The sequence below is a fragment of the Ascaphus truei genome, chromosome 2, assembly GCF_040206685.1.
Source record: "Ascaphus truei isolate aAscTru1 chromosome 2, aAscTru1.hap1, whole genome shotgun sequence".
NCBI classification, from domain to species: Eukaryota; Metazoa; Chordata; class Amphibia; order Anura; family Ascaphidae; genus Ascaphus; species Ascaphus truei.
The window spans coordinates 440,551,641-440,569,209 of NC_134484.1; the positions used below are offsets into that span (position 1 = coordinate 440,551,641).

General features: G+C 45.3%; 1 protein-coding gene across 1 annotated transcript in view; it reads left to right on the forward strand.

Annotated features, from left to right (window-relative positions):
- Positions 1–3,518: 3,518 nt before the first annotated feature.
- Positions 3,519–17,569, forward strand: part of LMBR1 (limb development membrane protein 1) — a 160,536-nt gene continuing 146,485 nt past the window's right edge. The window contains exon 1 of the mRNA XM_075587853.1: positions 3,519–3,814. Coding sequence (XP_075443968.1) covers positions 3,752–3,814 — 63 coding nt within the window. The 5' untranslated portion in view covers positions 3,519–3,751. The remainder of the gene's footprint in view (positions 3,815–17,569) is intronic.

Below are 17,569 nucleotides of genomic sequence, written 5' to 3' on the forward strand. Positions count from 1 at the left end.
TGATTATCCCCATGTATACAACAAATTGCCACTCTTTGTGAACTGTTTCCCTGTTTCTTCTTAATGGGCAAGAGGTATTCGGACACTAGTGTGACCATGCTCCCAGAGTCAAGAAGTGCCCGAACCCTCTTACCATTAACCTTTACAAATGCCCACAGATGGTTATTCAAGGGGTCCTCTGGGCTAGGGCCCATACATTGGGACAACAGCGAATAAGGTTCCATGCTGTTGCATTGCATGGGCTCATCATTTAGTGGGCAGATTTTTGCTGTGTGGCCCCTCTCATGACAATTTACACATTTAGGTACATAGTCTGTGTCCCACTTAGAGCCTTTTCCCGGCTCCCCATGTTGGCTATTGCCCTTAGTGTGCGAACCACTGTTGCTGGTGCTGCGTGAAGGTGGTCGCCGCTCTTCAGCGCCCCTTAACCCCGGTACCCTTTTACCGTCTCTGGAAGAGTCCTGGAACCTCGGGTAGTGGGGTTGCTCCACGACTGTGGGTTGCGGGTGCTCTTCTGCTGCATTGTACCTTTCTACGAGGGCCACAAGCTCATCCGCATTGTGGGGGTCACTCCGACTGACCCAACGGCGTAAGGCAGAGGGAAGTTTCCTCAAGAACTGGTCCATGACCAACCGTTCCACGATGTGGCTGGCTGAGTTGATCTCGGGTTGTAGCCACTTCCGGGCGAGGTGGATGAGGTCATACATCTGGCTTCGGGTGGCTTTATCCATCGTGAAGGACCATGCGTGAAACCTTTGGGCGCGAACAGCCGTGGTTACGCCGAGGCGGGCGAGGATCTCGAACTTCAATTTTGCATAGACGTTAGCTTCGGCTGGCTCTAGATCAAAGTAAGCCTTCTGGGGTTCGCCGCTTAGGAAGGGTGCGATTAGACCAGCCCACTCAGCTTCTGGCCATCCCTCTCTCTGTGCCGTGCGTTCAAACGTGAGAAGATAGGCTTCCACATCATCCGAGGGTCCCATCTTCTGAAGGTAGTGGCTTGCCCTGGTCATTTTCGGTACTGGGGCTGCCGCTGCCAGTGGAAGGTTACTGATAGTCCCCCTCAGGATCTCGAGTTCCTGCTGTAAGCCCTGAGCGAACCGCTGTAGCTCCTCTCTCAGCAGGCGGTTTGTCTCTTGCTGGTTTGCATTCGCGTTTTGCAGGGCTTCATTCGTCTGTTGCTGGTTTGCATTCGCCTGTTGCTGGTTGGCATTCGCCTGTTGCTGGTTGGCATTAATCTCTTGCTGGGCTATTAGCAGCTGTTGCTGGGCTGCATTCGTCTGCTGCTGGTTTGCATTAGTTTCTTGCTGGGCTATTAACAGCTGTTGCTGGGTTTCATTCGCGTCTTTCTGGGCAGCGACATTGCGTACCAGCGCACCCACCACGTCTTCCATCTTGTTTGCAGAGGATGAAAAAAACTTTTTTTTTTTTTTCAAAGTTCTTCAACCCGCAGACCCCCTAGTGCTCTGCCCGCATTCTCCACCATATGTGACAAACGGCTTACTCCGGGGCTCCGTCGTTTGTCCGGGACTGTTTAGAACACGGTCTTTTAGGGTAGGTTAAATGATGAGGCGTCACGTACTGTTCCTTTAAACAGGCTATGCCTGGTTTATTCAGTCCCAGGCACTGAGACTGCCACAGTGCATACAACAGAAAACAGATCAAAACAAAAGCTGCTCACCTGAGCGATAACTTAACTTAGATATCCCTGACTCAGGGTTGGAAGTGGCTTTTCCACTTCCAACATCAAAACACGGTACTTTTGCAGTCTTACACAAATGAACAGAAAGATTGAACCTGTTTGGGGAAGAGGCTTCTCCCCTCTGTAGTTCAGCAGCCTTCCAGCCTCCTGGCTCTTGTGGGGAGACCAGAGCAAACAGGAAATCAGTCTTTCATACCTGATTCCTAATTAGCATGACAGGTGACAGAAATCAGGCAGCAGACAAACTCTGGTCTGGATCTCTCATCCCTCAGTGCCAGCGCTTGCCAAACTGTGGGATGGAGTGTATGTATTATAAGGCTGCACTCCCAGGCCAAACAGGATAGAAACTGTCTAGTATCCTGGGAGCCCTATATACGGAATTTATTACCATCCCCTGGTTTCTGTCACAATATTTATATACACACTGTGATTCTTCCGTCGCGTTGTGGGGTCTTATGTCCCATATTGAAGGCAGGAAACTCTATATTTCGTTATATGGGGTTTTATTTACATGGGTTAAACAACACAATAATAGGCCCACCATCACGTTATGAAAACAAATCATAAAAATAACACCTACTCCTTTCAGGAGAATGTCTAAACATCAGCTCCCTCTCTGATTGGCTGGCCAACTAAACTGGTTCCCAGCTTTAAATAACCCACCCGGTTAGCGACAATTTCAACAGTCCTTAGGCACCCAAATATACATTATTTAGTCCGTATCTGTTGTTGGGACTCGGTCCCACGAGAGTCCAGGAAATCTGTTACTTAAAAAGTGGGGAGGAGTGAACGTAAACCCACGGAGGAGGGGTCACTAACCTCCAAACAACTGTTACCAGTTGAAAATTTACAAATACACATAATACCTGCAAGCTTTAACCCCAATGTGATGGATGGGTGTTGGGGTTAGAGCTTGCAGGGATTGTGTGTTTGAGAATTTATGTGAAGAAACAAACATTATGCTCACCATGTGGTTATATAGTTGAGGTTCAGAGTATGATTTAGTTCAGGGGTGCGCAAACTTTTCAACGTGCACACCCCTGCCTGCTCTCCTCGGCGGCTTGCGCCCCTCCCCCCCTGCTCGACCACGGTGTCAAATAATGCGCGGGGTCATGTGATGTCACATCACCATGGTAATGTGACATCACGTGACCCTGCAGCGTCATTTTACGCCATGTTACCAGGACGACGCGTCCCCGGAAGGGAAGTGTATTACACTACGCTTATAGTGCCTGCGACGCGACGGTCAGGCGACGGTCGCTGGAAAATCATAGATGACTTCCAGCGATCGTGACCAATCCGTCGCTCCGTCACGTTGCGCTTACTATAAGCGCGCACGACGGCGGCAATGCATTTGTTTTGCCGCAGCGTTGCTGTCGCCGACACTATAAGCGCAGCCTTATAGAGGTCCCGAACGGGCTCTCTATAACTGTCGCGCCCCGCTGATTTAGTTGTACTGCTGTGTGCAAGACTCACACTTATTTATACTGTGGAGCATTATTTATAGAAGCACATAGCATTGCTAGCCTAGTTTAAACTCAAGGCGTAGGCACAAATACAAGGCAAATCTGCACATACACATAGTTATCTCCACATAAAGCTTTAAATGCAATGTTATTAAACACATGCGTGAAACCCTTCACTGCTCTGCTGAGGCACCTGCTGCCCTTACTACTGCAGCACTCACACTGACTGACAGGAAGCAGAGCGGGACAGAGTAGGCGGGCACCAGAGAGCTGGCCTAGCCAATCAGAAATCACTATTCAAGAGCCAACCTACAGCTGCCTCCCAGTCTGGCCAATCAGAGGACGCGTTACATGTGAGGCTGTGGAAAGGTGCAGGCTGGCAGGCTGGCAGTGAGTGTGTGGGGCTGAGCTGCCCTGGAGGAGGAGGAAGTGCAGCAGCAGCAACAACATTGTCCCGAGCACAGGGGTGGCTGTCCAGTCCTTTGTTATTGCTGTAGCCCCCGGGCTGTGTATGTTGAGGGGAAGGGGGATGTCTTACAGGGTCAGCAGCAGCAGTGGTCTAGCCTGGGCTCCAGCAATATGAAGGATGGAAGAGGACGAGGTGACCATCAGGGAGCAGAACTTTCACAGCCAAGTTAGAGAGTACATTGTAAGTATGCGGACACACTGCTGTGTGTGCTGTGTGTGCTGTGTGTGCTGTGTGTGCTGTGTGTGCTGTGTGTGCTGTGTGTGCTGTGTGTGCTGCGTGTGCTGTGTGTGCTGCGTGTGCTGTGTGATATACACGCATTGTCTTATACAGTGTGCTCATAGCTGATGTGTAGGTGCCAGATAATAGACTTGTCAGAGATCACAAGGAGATGCCACTTGGAATTGGACCAGGACAGTCACCCATTTTAAAGATCGTGACAGTAAAATTAATTCACCTTCTTGTCTATGTGACATAACGTGTGTGTGTGTATATATATATATATATATATATATATGTGTATATATGTATGTGTGTGTGTATATATATATATATATATATATATATATATATATATGTATGTGTGTGTGTATATATATATATATATATATATATATATATATATATATATATGTATATATATATATATATATATATATATATATATAATGGAGCACGTGTCATGCATTAGCTTATCATGTTGTGTGACATGCTGCTTTGTGGATCTTTATTGTTTTGAAGTAGGATTTCATGTTAGGGGATGCACAAGCTGTTAGTATTAGTGTATGTACACTGTGCATTGCCATCTTTTGTGTTGGTGACCAATTGTGAGGTTGGGAACTGCCAATATTTTGAGTCTTGCTACAGTCCTTGGGATGTGGGAGGTATTACTCTCTGGTAATACAAATGCTGTAGTATATAATGTATTTTGTTATGCATTTAGCTCCCCAAACATACTCCTTAATTATTCTGTTACTGCCAGTGTATTGTCAGCAACACAGTGCAAAGCCCCTCTGGCAGAAAAAGGGTTAAAAAAAGAAAAAGCCCCAGCACTGCCAGGAATATATACCCCAGTTGTAGACAACAGCCCCATTCAACTGTCACTCATGGTGCTAACACTGCAGATTTCGTGCTGTTTAGGACAGTACTGTCTTCAGGAAGTCACATTAATTAGAATGGTAATATGCTACATTTTGACTAAAATGTAATGCTAGATTTAAAAAAAAAAAAATAAAAAAAATGTGCGAGGGAGAACTTGGTTAATTTAGGCCCAAGACAGCCCCTCGCACTCCTGCCGCACTTACACACTCACATAGGTTCTATGCTACATTTGCTGCTATTGTTTAATTTTCTGTTTAATGCAGGTGTGTAACTTTTTTGTATTGTATCTCCCTGCACTGTTATTATAAAATCTGTAGAGCGCTATTTAAGTAAACATGTACATACATTTTTGTTCATTGATATAATAATAATAATAGCATGTTCTTGTATAGCGCTGCTAGTTATGCGCAGCGCTTTACAGAGACATTTTGAAGGCACAGGTCCCTGCCCTGTGGAGCTTACAATCTATGTTTTTTTTTTTGGATGCCTGAGGCACAGGGAGATAAAGTGATTTGCCCAAGGTCACAAAGAGCCGACACCGGGAATTGAACCAGACTCCCCTGCAACAATCTCAGTGTCAATCAGTGTCTTTACTCACTGAGCCGCTCCTTCTCCATGTGTGTATGTGTATTCCTATAAAACAATTCATTTTCTGAGAACATCACAGAAAATCAAGACAGCTAAAAAATATTAAACAAACTCTTAAAATTGAGGGTGTCATTCTATTGTTACCAGAGTGACCGATCGGGCTGTTTTTCGGGTAAAAATTTCCACTCACTAGTATGGGAATTTCATCCTAAAACAGGCCGATATGAAATAAGTTCCTACATTTCATAATCCAACAGCACAGCTATTACTTCTTTATGATGTGAAGCTTATTGGGTATTCTTTATTTGTTTGTCACCTGATTGGAGTAAGACTGGATTTTTTGTTACCACTGGGAACCCACCAGTTCTGGAGATGTTATTTTTTGATATCCCGGTTCTTTAGGAAATCTAAAGTCACCAGCATTGCAATCAAGACAATGACTATTGGGAACAATGACCTTATTTATTGGCAGTTCTTCTTGTCCTGTTGGGACTTGCATGTACAGTAATTGTTTTTTTTGGTGGGACTCCATCAAACGTTCATTGTTTTCATTTATAATGGGAACTCTAAATGGGCAATTGATTTTATTTTCGTGTCTTTCACTTCAGTAATACATTTATCAGATTTTCACACCTCCTCTGCATGTCAAAAAAGGTGTGGATTCTATGTAATCCTACCTGTCTGGCTTTCTACGGAGATTACATCAGTGTAAATTGTATATGGCTACTCCACATGGTTTACCTTGACTGAGAGTGCTGGAATTCAGTACTGTAAGAACATGGATGTCTCCTCTCCCCGAGGCTCCTCTCCTCTTGTCCTCCCGGAACCTAACCTTCTAGAACAGTCCCTCCTCCTCCTTTAAATACTGCTGCGTGACATCAGGATCCCCATAGCAACCCAGGATGGGGCCTCACAAACACTACCACTGCTAGTAGCCATTTAGGAGGGGGGTTACATGTATTTACTTGATTACTTGAGGTCTGGTCTGTTACTGTAGGACTTGAGTGATGTCTCAGACTGTAATGCAAATGAACCAAATCGGTTAAAAATTAGTTTGTCAAAAGGTTGCGGCTGCAAAAATAGACCTAATTAAGTGGCTGCAAGATTACTTGATTATTGAATTATAACTGCAAAGTACAGGATGCTGTATTAAATTATCCGGAATACTATCTTGATTCCCAGTCAGCTGTTCAAAATTTTTTGTTTGCTAACATTACATATTTCCCTATAAATTGCTCCTCCTGGACTGTTTGAAAAACATTACAATTCTGTCATATGTCTTGGAGTGTCACTAATGGCCCAGGGAAATTAGGAATATAATATATAGGCTACTTTCAGAGTTTTTAGGGCGAGCAATGTTGCCGTGCACTTGTTTTTGAAAGTAAGCACCACTTCTGGATTGCGAGTTGTCTGCCTTTTAGTCGACTGATGTATAATTACGTATTTTCTTCTTGTAAGAACATGTAAAGTTGGAGGCCCTTGGGTTCAGGGGGCATGCCACAGGCCTTCCCCTCCCCCCCTCAGTGTTGGCTGCTTTAGAGCCGGTGCAATTATTAATGGTGTCACACTCCTTTTCTTACCCTCAACTTTTGTTAATCACAGGAAAGGAATGGGACACTATTGCTGAGGAGAAGCTTGGATCTAGCACAGCAGCACCCCGCACTTCCTTTGCACGTGGGATAGTGAATTGCATGGGGCCGGTCGGGAAGAGAGGGTAGCTACTGGGGGTCAGTCTCTGGGCTGCCTGTTCCTCACCAGTGGCTTAACTGATCTTCACAAGTTTCCATGTGGAGACAAACATCTTTCCCAATTTCCAACAAACCAAAACAGCCAAGTGTTTGCTTTTGAGCATGGTTACATCTGTTTTAAGGAAGTTCATTACGTGTAATTGTTGTTTTGGGAGTGTAGTGGGATTACTTATATATTTAACGGAGGAGTCCATATACATACGATTTCGTAAAACTACTGACCAAGCTCGGCATCTTCATCGCAGAATATTACTTTCTGAAACCATTTAAAGGTGAAGTCCCACTAAGGCTATGTTTGCTTTGCTGCAATATTGGAAGCACTCAGCCATGTAGCACTGATTTAGATCTGTTTTTGAGAGTTTAAGATGTTTTTGATTTCTTTGGAAATGTAGGTGTTCACGCACCATAACAAATATCACGAAACATGCAGTAGGAACAGTCCCGATTAGGGGCTACTTGGGGAATCCGCCCTAACTGTGAAGTGTAGCCCAGTTTCCAAAGTAGCAGTAATCGACGTGTGGAGAAAAAGGCAGGAACTGACCTTCCCTTCAGATCACCGGCAGCAGCTGAAGTCCCACAGGAAAGGCGTGTGTTGATTTGCGATGAAAGCCTTTGGGTAGATTTGTGCCTGCGAGGCACATTTCTTTGCTAATTGTTGCACACTGTAGTCGTGACCCAAGTTTGTTGTCAGTCAGGACTCGGTCCTTCTCCCTCTCTCCTGGCAAGGCTTCTGCTTCCCCCTCATCAAAGTTATGCCAAGGCCAATGTTGTGCAGAAAAAAATGCTTTTATTCAGCTTTCCATCACATATATATTGATAGATTTCTTTTTTCCACATTCACTGTCTTGTCCCACGCATCTCCCCAAAGCTCTGTACAGTATTCTGTAGTTCTATGAAGAACTCTTGTTTCTCCCCTAAACGGAATCGCAACAATGAAGTTAAAAATGTATTGCAAACTTTTCAAAAATCAAATGTGGCATTTTGAAAAACTAAATGTGCAATTGTATGGGATAAATAAGTACAATATTTTACCAGGAAAAAATACATTGTTACCTCTCGTTTTCAAGCATGTCCTGGGCACAAAATAATGTTGACGACGGTACAAGTAGACTAGTGATTGCTGTTCACAATTGGTCACTTTGGTGCAACAGGTCCTGACATCCTGTGGCCCCAGCGCTCAAGGGATCGATTGCTGCTTCCGTTTACTTCCTGGTCGCGGATGGTAAAACACTGCGATGACATACATGTGTTAGGAGGGTCCCCAGGGCGCCACCCTTGAGGACGTTTGCTGTCCAACTATAGGGGACTGAAAGGGATAATTATTTGGTCAGGGTGAGAAAGGGGGAACTGAATCCATGAGACGCAATAACATTTGTACCCTGCAACTAGACGGCAAATTATTTATTTATAACCTGCCAACATATTCCGTAGTGCAGTACCATAGCCTTGTAGGATGAACACAATAAGATACATCGTTACAGTAGGTAAGGAGGGCCCTGCCCCAAGGAGCTTACAATCAATAAGGGCGGGTAAGTGGAACCGTAAGGCACCGGGGGAGAAGTAGGTTGGTGTGAGTTGGAGAGCTGCGTGTTAATTGAAGGAGGTGACGATGGGGAAGAAGTAAGTGGGATTGTGCGGCAGTAGAGCTGTGAGAGCGGGATAATGTGTGAAGATGGAAAGGCTCCAATATACGTCAGAAATGCTTGACCCAATAATCGAGCAGCTGTAACATTCGCAATCGGGTGACGCCCTTCAGCTGTCGCCTGTGCTGCGGCTTGGGTGCCGCGTCTGAGGTGGAGTGCAAACAATCCCCCACAGCAGCGATGCAGGGTGGAGGGGGTGATGATATCCAGGTCTTTGAAATGGTCTGTGTTTGAATGAAAGCAGCAGTACACCTAGAAGCCCTTAACTTGCATAATGTTAGGATCTTTCCTCCCTGGTCATCTCTCGCTTTTAAAAGCAATGTTTTTTTTTGTTTTTTTAAAAATAATGTGTGTTCTTAATTTTTAGCCTCTGCCGTTACCATGGTAACATCAGGCTGCACTCGACTCTGTGGAGAGCTCCATTTTTACCTCCTAAACCACTATACTCTATTTCAATTGCTCATCAGATATTAAAAATTAAAAAAAATCTCTTGTCCTTTCAGGGGATGTTTTTAGTTTTTTTTAGATTTACGTTAAAAAAAAAAAAATGAGCTGTCAATTATTATAGTGCGGACTGAAACATTTCTCATTTTTGTTGCCAAAGTTTGGTTCAACTGCAGTGATAAAGATGTGAGGGACTCTCTGCTTTTCATTTACTTATTGAAATTTATAATTCATAATATTAGAAGACCATACATTTTGCTCTGACATTAATCAGCAATTCCATTGTAATTTATACCCTGAGCCTTGGCTTTTTGTTGGTCGTACCGTTCTTTAAAAGGCTTCTTTTATTCATTGTTGGATGAATTAATTGCCGACATGTAACGCATTGGAAATTGATAGCGTGTGTATGGTTTGTCAGAAACTCTCTCTCTCTCTGGGAATTCAAACCACCAATCTTCCCCGCTCCATTATGAAATAAAATTCTGACAGCTGTCGCCAGTAAAGTGCTGCCACGTTAAGAGCAAAACCGCATTTTTAAGTAGCTATTATACCAATCTTTGAATTACTGACGTCAAATTAATCGCCTCCACTTGTTCCAAGCACGAAAGAAGAAAAGAAAATATTTCTATTTGATCTGTAAATGTTTTAATTGGCTTTTTAAACTGATATTAACTCCTTTTTTTTTTTTTATATGTAGATATTTCACTTTTAATTGATAACCTGAATGTATGCCAGGCTCCATAGATTCATGGGGAAATCATCCCTTTTATTGTTGCATATTGGCACCCTAAGCATATGCTTTTAATATTACAGAAATTAGTGAGGCTTGCTTAAAGAGCAATGCCTCCGAAGACCAAAGTGAACTAATTCTAGGGGATTGTTGAAGGGGTTACATCAGGGTTATTGATGCCCTTTTGACCCATATCGGACATCAAATAAGTATATATTTTTTGTTAAAGTTCCCCTTGGGAGGGGTTTGATTTCCCTTGGCTGGTCCCTTGTGTGTGATCAGCAAGTGTTTATACCTTCTCCTGCACCTCCCCTTTATCTTTATTGGTTTTTGTATAAGGATAGGGAGGGGTAAGGGTAAAGGAAACACTGGACATGCACTTCCCCATTCAGATGCCTCTGAAGGCTCGTCCAGGTTGGCGCTGAGCAGGGGCGCACGCTCACGGTAGACACGTTGCGACAATGCACGTGTCCTGTGTGAGCGGGCGGGCGCGCCTGCTCGGTGCTCAGCCGCTTGCCGAGCGAGCAAATTTGAATTTGCCGCGCGCAAGCGTGTCACGTGGGCGAACCAGCTCCGTGACGTAGAGGCCGCGCCCCCAGACGCGCGCAAGCCTAGCCGGCCAGGAAAAGCACGGCCGAGCAGGTCACAGCGCTGGAGCCCCAGCGCGCCTCTACCCACCCTGGACGAGGCCTAAGAAATGTAACTGGTCGGCCATGTGAGACTGCACCTTTAAAGTGGCAATCTGTGCTACACACCATTTTTTTTTGTCTTACACCCCCCCCCTGCCCCCAACCACAAAACCCCCCCAATATATCATCAATTTCTCACATGAATTGAGTTGTCGGCCCCATCAGAATCACGTCCACCCTATCCGGGGTGAGGCCCTGAGGGCGAGAGCCACTGAAAAGCCCAAAGTTGATCGCTTTTTGTAGTGGTTTTCATGCCTCATTTTCCCACAGGGTCACAGCTGTGCTCATTGACACTAATGTGGGCTTTTTCCCAAAGGCCTTGCTATTGGCCGATGTGGCACAGGAGATTTGAATGCCCATTTAACTTCCCCCTCGAGTAAGTATCTTGGGAACTTGGGGGGGGGGAAAGGAGGGGGGGGGCTCGAGAGCTGAAAATAGGACCGATCAGCAAAAAAGAAAAGAAAAACAATCCCACCTGCTTGTCTTCAACATCTTTATTTCCCTTTTTTTTAATAAACTGTGATTGCACTTTATTTTAATCTTTACAGGGGATTAAGTGTGATTCCACTGATATGCGTTGACTTTTCAGAATCCAAAGGTGATAAAAGTTACATGTACCAGAGACGGGTTTCCTGTGCTGGACCCTCAGCCAATGAAGAGTTGGAGCTTCTGTATGGAAATGACATTATTGTCTGCAAACCAAACTCTTGCCATTTCCTCTTCTGAAAAAAATACTCTTTTTTTTCTTTTCTTCATGCTGGTTACTGTATATCAGCATTCTTTTTCTGGATCCGTTGTTTGCAGAATGTTTTTGCCGTGTGCAATTTTTTTGCTTACTATTCCAACGTTGCATTTCTTTTTATTCTTTTGGACTCCAGTGGTTGCTGTAAACAAAGAGATAGTACAAAAAATATATATCAATGGCGCTCTGCACTAGTAAAGTGTAAATATATAATATATAGTAATAAAAATATACAACCAGTGGCGTGGATGTTTCTCCTAGGAATGGATGCTCCACATGAGATGGGTAAACATGTAAGGAAAAAATCACAACATAGTGTAATACTGTTAGGCATACATACAAACATATAACATGAGACGGACGCTGAGAACAACAGGTGACTAATTACAAACACATTTAACAAAGTATATCATTAAAATTACATAAAATACATAAAATAGAAACTGATAGGACACTCCAACTCAGGTGGGGGTACCTGCTTACCGAAAGTAAGAAGGTATCAGGCAGTGGATATATAAGAGTATCCCCTCTATGGATGGCTGCTGAGGGGATACTCTTATATATCCACTGCCTGATACCTTCTTACTTTCGGTAAGCAGGTACCGCCACCTGAGTTGGAGTGTCCTATCAGTTTCTATTTTATGTATTTTATGTAATTTTAATGATATACTTTATTAAATGGGTTTGTAATTAGTCACCTGTTGTTCTCAGCGTCCGTCTCATGTTATATGTTTGTATGTATGCCTAACAGTATTACACTATGTTGTGATTTTTTCCTTACATGTTTACCCATCTCATGTGGAGCATCCATTCCTAGGAGAAACATCCACGCCACTGGTTGTATATTTTTATTACTATATATTATATATTTACACTTTACTAGTGCAGAGCGCCATTGATATATATTTTTTGTACTGTTCTATACCTGACTGGGGTTCAGGGATATATCACGGGCTGCCTGCTCATTAGGATATAGCGCTACCTATTTGTTCTCTATCCTGTAAACAAAGAGATGCTACATATTAATTCTTTTGCTCAATAAATTGAACAATCTCCCCCACCCCGCCACTCTCAGAAAATAAATACATTGGTCCATATTTACAAAGCGGTGCTACTCCATTCACTTTATTGGGCAACAGGGTGTCTCTTAGGCTAAGGCCCCGCTCCCAGAGTCAGCGCACCCGCACTGCTGACAGGCGGTGCGCTGAGATACACAGACCGCGATATGCGGTCTGTAGGGAGCGGGAGGTGGGCGGGTGGTGGGCGGTTTGACAGGGAGGGGGGGCGTGGCTTGAGCGGAGGGACCCGCTACTCTCCCCCCCCTCCCTCCACGGACTCGGGCTGGAGCTGGAAAGTAAGTTTAAACACACACACACACACACACACACACACACACACACAGGCAGGCACTCACGCACTCATACACACACACACACGCGCGTACACACAGGCAGGCACTCACGCACTCATACACACACACACACACACACACAGAGACAGAGGCGGGCACACACATACACACACAGACAGGCACGCACCTGCTTTCACTCCACACTCCTCCCCGCTCCCCGAAGCCTCTCCTCCTCCCGAAGCCTCCCCTCCCCATTGGCTCACAGCCACACACGTCACGCGTCAACGCTAGGAAACACCATTCTCTGGTGTCTCCAGCGGCTGACGCGCCACAGCGTGTAGTCAGCTGTGCAGCCAGTGGGGACCGGGACCGGCTCGCGAGGATTCCCCTGCTGGTGGGGAACTCGCTACATTGCCGCCCGCGCCAACGAGCGCAGCGGGACCGAGGCCTTAGCGCCATATGGTGTAGCACCACTTAGTAGACCTGGGGCTGTAGTGCAGGTGTGATGTTCGTTGTGGATAGGTACAGTTGTGTGTCATCTACATACAGGTGATACTTTCAAACCAAATGAATACATGTGGTAACCAAGGGAGGATGTGTAGAGCGGAGAGGCCCTAGATCCAAGCCTTGAGGTAGATTTTGTGGTGGAAGATTTTGTGACCATGAATTCTCTCTAGCACGTTGTCTGTATGGTCAAAGCAAACAAATACAACACAAGTGGAGTTGTTATGAAGTGAATGAAGGCGCATACCGAATTCACTTCTGTGGTATGTGTATTTGGGAAGTCCATATACAGCAGGTAGGTGCTACAACAAAAGATGTTGGTTTTTATTTCATTTTTTTTTGTGTTGTGTTTTAATAGTTGGGCTTTTAAAGCTTGTGTGCGTATCTTCTTCTGTCTTGGTTAGCACCTCTGGTGCATGTCGTTGTCCCAATTTGTGACTTTTACTTATCACAGAAATGGGTGCAGAAAGTCAGAAGGTACATGACTGATCTGGTATGGATGTGGCCCCTGAAACATTCCTTATTGCCCTAGAAGGAGGCAGTGGTGGTGGCAGGGAGCAGAGAATGGTCTACACTTACTTTGACTTTATAAAAGAACATTGTTTTGATAGATTATTTATTATGCAAGCCATTATTTAAATGTAATTTAAACATTACATCCATTGTTTTCGACCGCTTTTATACTTGCAAGAAAAGCAATGACCATAACGTTTTGGATTTTCCCAGGTCGTCTTTTTCATAGCGTACATTGTTTTACCATTTTACAATGAGATTATAAGCTCTGCAAGGCAGAAATTCCTTTTTCTAATACACTTTTATGCTTGATACATTCATGTACTGTATGTTCTAATGACTGAAGTACTGTGTACATGGTTTCTCCTAATTCATTTAATAAAATACATTCATGCATACCTATTCAATAAGATTTGTATTATTCAACGTTTTGGTTCCGGATGGGACATATAGAGAGGTTCAACCTGATACCGGCATTGTGAATGTTAAGAATTAACCCTTCTTTTGCAAGCGTGTCTGATTTAATGTGTGCTAATTTATATCTAATGCTGGGTGACTAGTATCATTTGAACGGTTCACCTCCCCATTTTGTTTATTTTATCCTTATGCACAATTCCCAAACCATTATTGAACATACTCCACTGTTAAGAGCAACATCTTAACAATATGGCTCACATAATCGCATGTATGTATTGAGCAATCCCTGAAGGAACATTTATATTGGATTACCGTTCACATTTTCTAAGGGGCTAATTTTGTTTCTCCAAAGAAATGTCATGAGCTGTATGTACATTTCTAATTGCCCTTGATTATTAGCCATCTTTGTATATGCACAGTCCTGTATTTTCATTGCCCTGATCTATGTTTTTATGGAAGGAATATAATTTGCTTTGAATAATGTAACTCCTTATGGGATTACTAGAGCCCTGAGGGGTTAACTGTGTGGGCCCTTTTCCCCTGGTCACAGGGTCCTGGGGTGATTCAGCATAAGTTAAGCCCCACCCCTTTCTGCCTGGAGACAGTGACATCAGACAGGGGTATAAATAAGGAGAGAAGAGTTTCTCAGTGAATATAGTATGTTCATATAAATAGGTTATGATAGGCTCCCCTTTTTATTGAGAGTATCAAGTTTTAGCAGCACCTGAAATGGAGTATAGAGAAAAAGTAAATTCGAATATGGTGCACGGGTACAGGGAGGGACCCTAATTCCCTCCAAAGTTACAATACATAACACTGGGGAAGTTCCCAGCACTTAAACAAGAATATAAATGCATACAATATTTGACAAGAAAATTTGTTTTTACTGGTATAATGAATATAGTATAAAGCAAACATCCCCACCTAACAGTGATAGTTATGTTAAAGCTGGGTAACACATCAATAATATACAGTACTCCGTAACATAACTCGTAAAGCACAACAAATATGGTGCAGAATGCACTGGGAAAGGCAGACATGGTAAGGGTAGATGAGAGAGAGAGAGAGAGAGGGGGGGGGGAGGTGAAACGGGAATAAAGGGGGCAAAGTTTCGGGGCTCCTAACCCCTTCTTCTGGCCCGTTCCCTAAGACCAATCAGATCCAGGGACTTATCTTACCCATGTAAAAACAGGTGATCCCATACATAAAACAAGTATTTGGACTATACAAAATACAGCTAAACCCCGTTATAACGCGGTCCTCGGGGTCCACCCCGAGACCACCGCGTTACTAACGGGGTCGCGCTAATTTAAAAAAAAAAATGGCCGCCGCATCAGTGCATATTTACCCCGCGGTCCCGGCTTCCCCCTGTCACCGCGTGACAGGAGATGGGAGGGGGGATTCCCCTCCGGCTTCAGCTTCCCCTGTCACCGCGGGATGGGAGGGGGGATGCCCCTCCGGCTTCGGCTTCAGCTTCCCCTGTCACCGCGTGACAGGAGATGGGAGGGGGGATGCCCCTCCGGCTTCGGCTTCAGCTTCCCCTGTCACCGCATGACAGGAGATGGGAGGGGGGATGCCCCTCCGGTTCCGGCTTCCCCTGTCACCGCGGGACAGGAGGGGGGATTCCCCTCCGGCTTCAGCTTCCCCTGTCACCGCGGGACAGGAGGGGGGATTCCCCTCCGGCTTCAGCTTCCCCTGTCACCGCGGGACAGGAGATGGGAGGGGGGATGCCCCTCCGGCTTCCGCTTCCCCTGTCACCGCGTGACAGGAGATGGGAGGGGGGATTCCCCTCCGGTCCGGCTCCCCCCGCTGCAGCACAGGGCCCTCGCGCCGCAATACAGGGCCCCCTGGCCCTGCCGTAGCGCAGGGTCGTCCTGCCCCCCCCTTATGCCCACCCGCGCTGCACCGGGCCATCCCACCAGCCCCCGCAGCATCGGGGGCCCCCGCAGCATCGGGGGCCCCCGCAGCCATCATCCCCCTCCACCGCAGCACCACCCCCACCGGCACGCCCCCCCCCCCCCCTGCAGCCACATGCCTCACCAATCATCCCCAAGGTAAGGCTGATTTATGTATATATGTGTGTGTGTGTGTGTAGTGTGTGTAGTGTGAGAGTGTGAGCAATGAGCAGTGTGTCAGTGTGTGCAGTGTGAGCAATGAGCAGTGTGTGTGCAGTGTGCAGTGTGTCAGTGTGAGCAGTGTGTGTGCAGTGTGAGCAATGAGCAGTGTGTCAGTGTGTGCAGTGTGAGCAATGAGCAGTGTGTGTGCAGTGTGCAGTGTGTGTCAGTGTGAGCAATGAGCAGTGTGTCAGTGTGTGCAGTGTGAGCAATGAGCAGTGTGTGTGCAGTGTGCAGTGTGTGTCAGTGTGAGCAGTGTGTGTGCAGTGTGAGCAATGAGCAGTGTGTCAGTGTGTGCAGTGTGAGCAATGAGCAGTGTGTGTGCAGTGTGAGCAATGAGCAGTGTGTCAGTGTGTGCAGTGTGAGCAATGAGCAGTGTGTGTGCAGTGTGCAGTGTGTGTCAGTGTGAGCAGTGTGTGTGCAGTGTGAGCAATGAGCAGTGTGTGCAATGTGAGCAATGTGCAGTGTGCAGTGTGTGTGCAGTGTGAGCAATGAGCAGTGTGTGAGCAGTGTGTGCAGTGTGTGCAGTGTGTGCAGTGTGTGCAGTGTGTGCAGTGTGTGCAGTGTGTGCAGTGTGTGCAGTGTGTGCAGTGTGTGCAGTGTGCAAAAAAAATTTAAATTTTTTTTTTTTTTTTTTTTTTAAAACGGGAGCCACGGGAAAACCGCGTTATAACCGAATCGCGGTATAGCGAGGCGCGTTATAACGGGGTTTAGCTGTAGTAAGTACAAGCATACCCCGCATTAACGTACGCAATGGGACCGGAGCATGTTATTTATAAAATATTTTACCAGGAAGTAATACATTGAGAGTTACCTCTCGTTTTCAAGAATGTCCTGGGCACAGAGTTAAGACAAATACATGGTTACAAATACAGTTACATAAATGAACAGGGTATACATTATATACAAGACATTGCGTGCACAGTTAAAGAAAATATATATTATGGGCGTATGAAACAGTTACAGGCCAGATTAAAATGTGAGACAACCTTAGATTTAAAAGAACTTAAACTGGTGGTGGATGTGAGAGTCTCTGGTAGGTTGTTCCAGTTTTGGGGTGCACGGTAAGAGAAGGAGGAACGGCCGGATACTTTGTTGAGCCTGGGACCATGAACAGTCTTTTGGAGTCTGATCTCGGATGATAAATGCTGCATGTGGTAGGGGTGAGGAGCTTGTTCAGATAGCTGGGTAGCTTGCCCATAAAGAATTTAAAGGCAAGACAGGAAAGGTGAACTTTGCGCCTAGACTCCAGTGATGACCAATCTAGCTCTTTGAGTATTTCGCAGTGATGTGTGTTGTAGTTGCATTGGAGAACAAAACGACAAATTGAATTGTAGAGGGTGTCAAGTTTGCT